Raw genomic sequence first — 3979 nt, 5'->3', positions numbered from 1 at the left:
GGGGGTGCTGGGGAGCTCTAGGGGCTGCGCCGCCCCCTCCCGCCGGCAGGGGGCGCAGCGCCGCCGGGCCCGCCCCCTGCCGCCGCGGGTCGCGGTGTCCGCCGGTCGCGGCGCGGTGCGTGCCGGGAAGAGGTCGCCATGGCGGGCCGTGTCCTCTCCGCCTGCGTCCGCCGCCTGCTGCCCGCCGCGACCGGGGCCCTGCGGACCGGGGCCCCGCGGCTCGGCACCCTGGGGCCCGGCCGCCTCACTCGGGCGCAGCCCCCGCTGCGTGCCGCCGTGCCGCCGCCGTGCCGCCGGCTGTCCGACCTGCCGCCGCTGACGCTGCCGGCCATCCGGGAGCGGGTGCTGTACGTGCTGAAGCTGTACGACAAGATCGACCCCGAGAAGGCGAGCGGGGGGCGACGGGGGGGGGGGGTTGGGGCGCGTCCCGGCCGCCGCGGCGCTGACCCGGGTTGTGTCCCCGCAGCTGACGGCCGAGGCGCACTTCGTGAAGGACCTGGGGCTGGACAGCCTAGACCAGGTGGAGATCATCATGGCCATGGAGGACGAGTTCGGTGAGTGCGGCCCGCCGCGGTCCCGGTCCTCACACGGCGCCGTGAGGTGCCGCCGAGCCTGCCCGCACCGTGTCCGTGTGTGACCCACACCGGGCCCCGGGCCCCGGCCCGCAGGAGGACGGCCTGCGGAAAGCATCGCCCGCCGCACAGCTCGGGCCCTGCGGGCGCAGTTATTGCTCGCCTGCCCGCAGCGCCCCGGGGCAGCCCCAGAGCACGGCCAGGACAGGCGGGGCGCTGGTAACGGAGCGGCGAGGGTAGCGCATGCATGTGTGACTGCTGCTTCTCGTCCTGCCTCGTAGCTCTGGAACCACACGTAGTCTGGATTTCACCTAGCCAGAATTTTCTTCATCTTCCAGACTTGATGCTGCTAGAATACATTTTTTTTTAAAATTTATTATTATTTTATTAGTCTGTATTTCAAATTTTGGGTCACTTTGGACTTCCTCGTGCTTTCATTTAAAGCTCTTAAATTCTGCAGTATGTGCCTGCTTTGTGCCATAACTGTCCCTGGGCTATGGTTCCTATAAATAACCCCAAAAACTGAGGCAGAATGTTTTACTTTCAGAGCATTTACTGATGCTATATATTTAATCCACTTGCAGCACGCCTTGGGCGGATTGTTAGCATGTGGCCATGTATTCAAAATCCTGGAGTATATCTCTGATCAGTTCACTGCCAGGAGCCCTCACTCCCTGTCCCAGGCAGCTTGTTGCAGCTCTGCAGGAGCTGTTTGTTGCACAAGGGCTCACCAGCAGACTCTGAGCTGAGGGGCTTTGGGCTCTTGCTTGCCTGCAGCTACCCAGAACATTTCCCTTCTGGCGGATGTGGTGCTGCTGTGGGAGCTCTGGGCAGGCATCAGTAGCTCAGATTCCGTGTGAGGGGGCACTGGCTGGCCTGGCAGTCTCTGCTGCTGCCTGTTTCTGCCTGGTCCCTTATCCAGAATCAGCACCGTGTAAGGCGTAACGCAGCTTGACAGCGTAGTAATGAAATGTTGACTAACCGCAGTGGAGCGGCTGCCCCTGCCTGTTCGTCCTCGGCCAAGCTGCAGGCATCTGAGCCAGCAGTAATTGCTTCCTTCAGCCTTGCTCCCGTTTCCGTTGTTTTGGGCTAAATACGTGCGCTTTCTTCCAGGATTTGAAATTCCTGATGGAGATGCAGAAAAATTAATGTGTCCACAAGAAATTGTAGATTACATTGCAGATAAGAAGGATGTTTATGAATAAGAGCCATTCTTCAAAGCAGAGTAAGTACAAGTGTTCCTCTGCGGGTGTGTGGGGCAGTGGCTGTGTGCAGGGTACCCGTGCGATGCCTGCAGTGGGGAGCGTGGCACGAGGCGACCGACACTGGATGGCAGGCGGGAGGCCAGCAGCCGCCTGCTGAGCTGGGAGGGTGAGGTGTGCGTGGCTTTGGAAGCATCTCCTGCTCCCAAAAGAGAGCGTGTGGGGCTCGGCGACCTTCCATCTCACCCTGTTGGCACTCCAAGCACCGCAGTTATCCACTGCGGTGAATTGGGCGGTGAATTGCCTCGGTGGTCACCAAGCTCCATCCTTGCAGTGCTCCTCGGCCACTTGCATGGCGTGCTGGGCTGTGCTGTGTCTGCCAGCGCAGCTCCGAGCCGCTGGTAGCAGCTGCTTCTTCCTCACCCACCCAGCCTGGGGCTGCGGAAGGAAAGGAAATGGGCAGGAAGGGGTCGTTCAGCGACCGCCTGCGAGGCACTTGGGGGCTGCAGGGGAAATGAGCTGCTGGCCTCAGGCCAGCTGCAGCAGCAGCACGGGGGCATATTCCTGTTTGTTCCTCGTCTGTGCTTCTCACCTCCCCCCACGCTCCTCCGTGGGACTGAGGTGTAAAGGGTCAGTGAGGGAGCTGTGCCCGTTTGCTGCTTTCCCTGAGCCAAGAATGGTGGAATAAAGGTGAGAATCTTGGGATTCTCAGGCCCGCGTCTCATTACATCGCTTCCTTTGGTATTCTCCAGGGCCTGTCTTGTCTCTGCCTAACCAGCTTATTTTGTGCCTGAAGACAGCACTTCTCACTTGATGAAACATTAAATGTCTGATTTTATTTTTTAACAGGAGATGTCTACCACTAGGACAGGGCCGATGTCAGTGGGTATGAATATAAGCGCACACGCTGTACTGTTGCTGCTTTCATCAGAAAGTTGTTTTTGGACGTTGTATTTAAAGCTGTCTGAATATGTTGTCCTTTAAAAACAAGAAGGAATAAATCTATAAGACCATGGTTGTGTTGACGGCTTTTCTCTTTCGCAGTTGGTGGCTCACTGTGCTTAGTCTTCAGTGTAAGACACTTCTGTAAGCCAGGCTTTTGCCAGCAGTGTGGCCTCTGCTCAGCCAGGGCTTGTTGCCCTGCGAGGTGAAAGCACTGCATGCCCAGCACGCTGGGCGTTGGTCGTGGGTGTGCTGGGCTCTGAGGGTGTCAGACTAAAGGGGCGTTCTGTCATTCATCTGCGTGCGAAGCTCCAGCATCCCCTGCACAGCCGCTGCTGCTGTCGACAAGGCTCTGTACCCTCTGCTGCTGAGGTGATCGCTTTTCCTCTGATCTCGCTGCTAGTGGTGTCTGCTCTTTCCAATAAACTGCCATTTTTCTACCTTTACTATTTATTTCGTAACTGCTGGTAAAAACAAGTGAGTTCTGTTTGAAATGTTTCAACTTTCTTGATGGAAAGTAAAGGGGGGAATGACTTCGCTGCTGCTGAAAAGCAAAATCACATTGGTGTTTCTGTAACGTAGCTCATCTCAGCATGAGAGGCTTGCTTTAAGTCTCTCCTGAGACAGAAACAAAAGTTATTTCTGGACACTACACAGTTTTTCCTTTGAGCCAAGAAACACTTTCATATGTCAAAGAGGCACTGCTAGGCTGTGAGCCAACAAAGTGTCAGTAGATAACATATCCTCCTCTGGCAATCAGGGTGAGGGGATGACGGAAAATAAGCCCGAGTCTGTTGGTGCTGCGCATGGTGCCGTGATGTGGTCGGCGTTCTGTTTTCAGAGCCTCCTCACTCCAGCAGCATTTTGCTTCTAAAACGGCACCGGCTGAGCCCCGGGCCGCCTGGGTGACCTCTGCCCGCAGCTCTGCAGGGCCCAAGCTTTGCTATTGTGGCGTGAAGGCCGCTGCCGTCAGGAGCACCTGAAGAGCTGCTTCCACTCCGCGTGCTCCCACGTACCTCCTGAGCGACCCGACTGGGGGAAACCCGCCCTGTTCGGCCACACCGCCGCACAGCGGGCACCGGGGCGCGCACCTCGACGCCCCCTCCGGGGCCGAATTCCGCCTCTAGCGGGGGGGCCTCGCCCAGCCCCGCCGCTCCCGGTGTGCGCTGCCGGAGCCGGGCCGGGGCCGGGCAGTAGCCCCAGGGGGCGGGCGGCGAGCGGCGGGCGGGACCGGCCGGGCCGGGCCGGGGGCTGCGGCTCCCC

General features: G+C 58.9%; 1 protein-coding gene across 1 annotated transcript; it reads left to right on the top strand.

Moving 5' to 3' along the window:
* Positions 1–123: 123 nt before the first annotated feature.
* Positions 124–2787, top strand: NDUFAB1 (NADH:ubiquinone oxidoreductase subunit AB1). Its single transcript, XM_035312453.1, has 4 exons — positions 124–387; positions 467–554; positions 1686–1797; positions 2624–2787. The coding sequence occupies exons 1-3, from the start codon at positions 139–141 to the stop codon at positions 1775–1777; spliced, it is 429 nt and encodes a 142-aa protein (XP_035168344.1). The 5' UTR covers positions 124–138; the 3' UTR covers positions 1778–1797; positions 2624–2787.
* Positions 2788–3979: the final 1192 nt, after the last annotated feature.

The sequence above is a fragment of the Oxyura jamaicensis genome (genome assembly GCF_011077185.1).
Source record: "Oxyura jamaicensis isolate SHBP4307 breed ruddy duck chromosome 14 unlocalized genomic scaffold, BPBGC_Ojam_1.0 oxy14_random_OJ67526, whole genome shotgun sequence".
Lineage (NCBI taxonomy): Eukaryota > Metazoa > Chordata > Aves > Anseriformes > Anatidae > Oxyura > Oxyura jamaicensis.
This window is presented reverse-complemented; position numbering and strand designations above follow the sequence as displayed.

Excerpts from the sequence above, each read along its gene's own strand:
- NDUFAB1 (XM_035312453.1), top strand. The coding sequence starts at position 139 with ATGGCGGGCCGTGTCCTCTCCGCCTGCGTCCGCCGCCTGCTGCCCGCC. Across the intron at positions 388-466 it reads ACAAGATCGACCCCGAGAAG|CTGACGGCCGAGGCGCACTT; the intron begins GCGAGCGGGGGG and ends GTGTCCCCGCAG. Across the intron at positions 555-1,685 it reads GGCCATGGAGGACGAGTTCG|GATTTGAAATTCCTGATGGA; the intron begins GTGAGTGCGGCC and ends GCTTTCTTCCAG.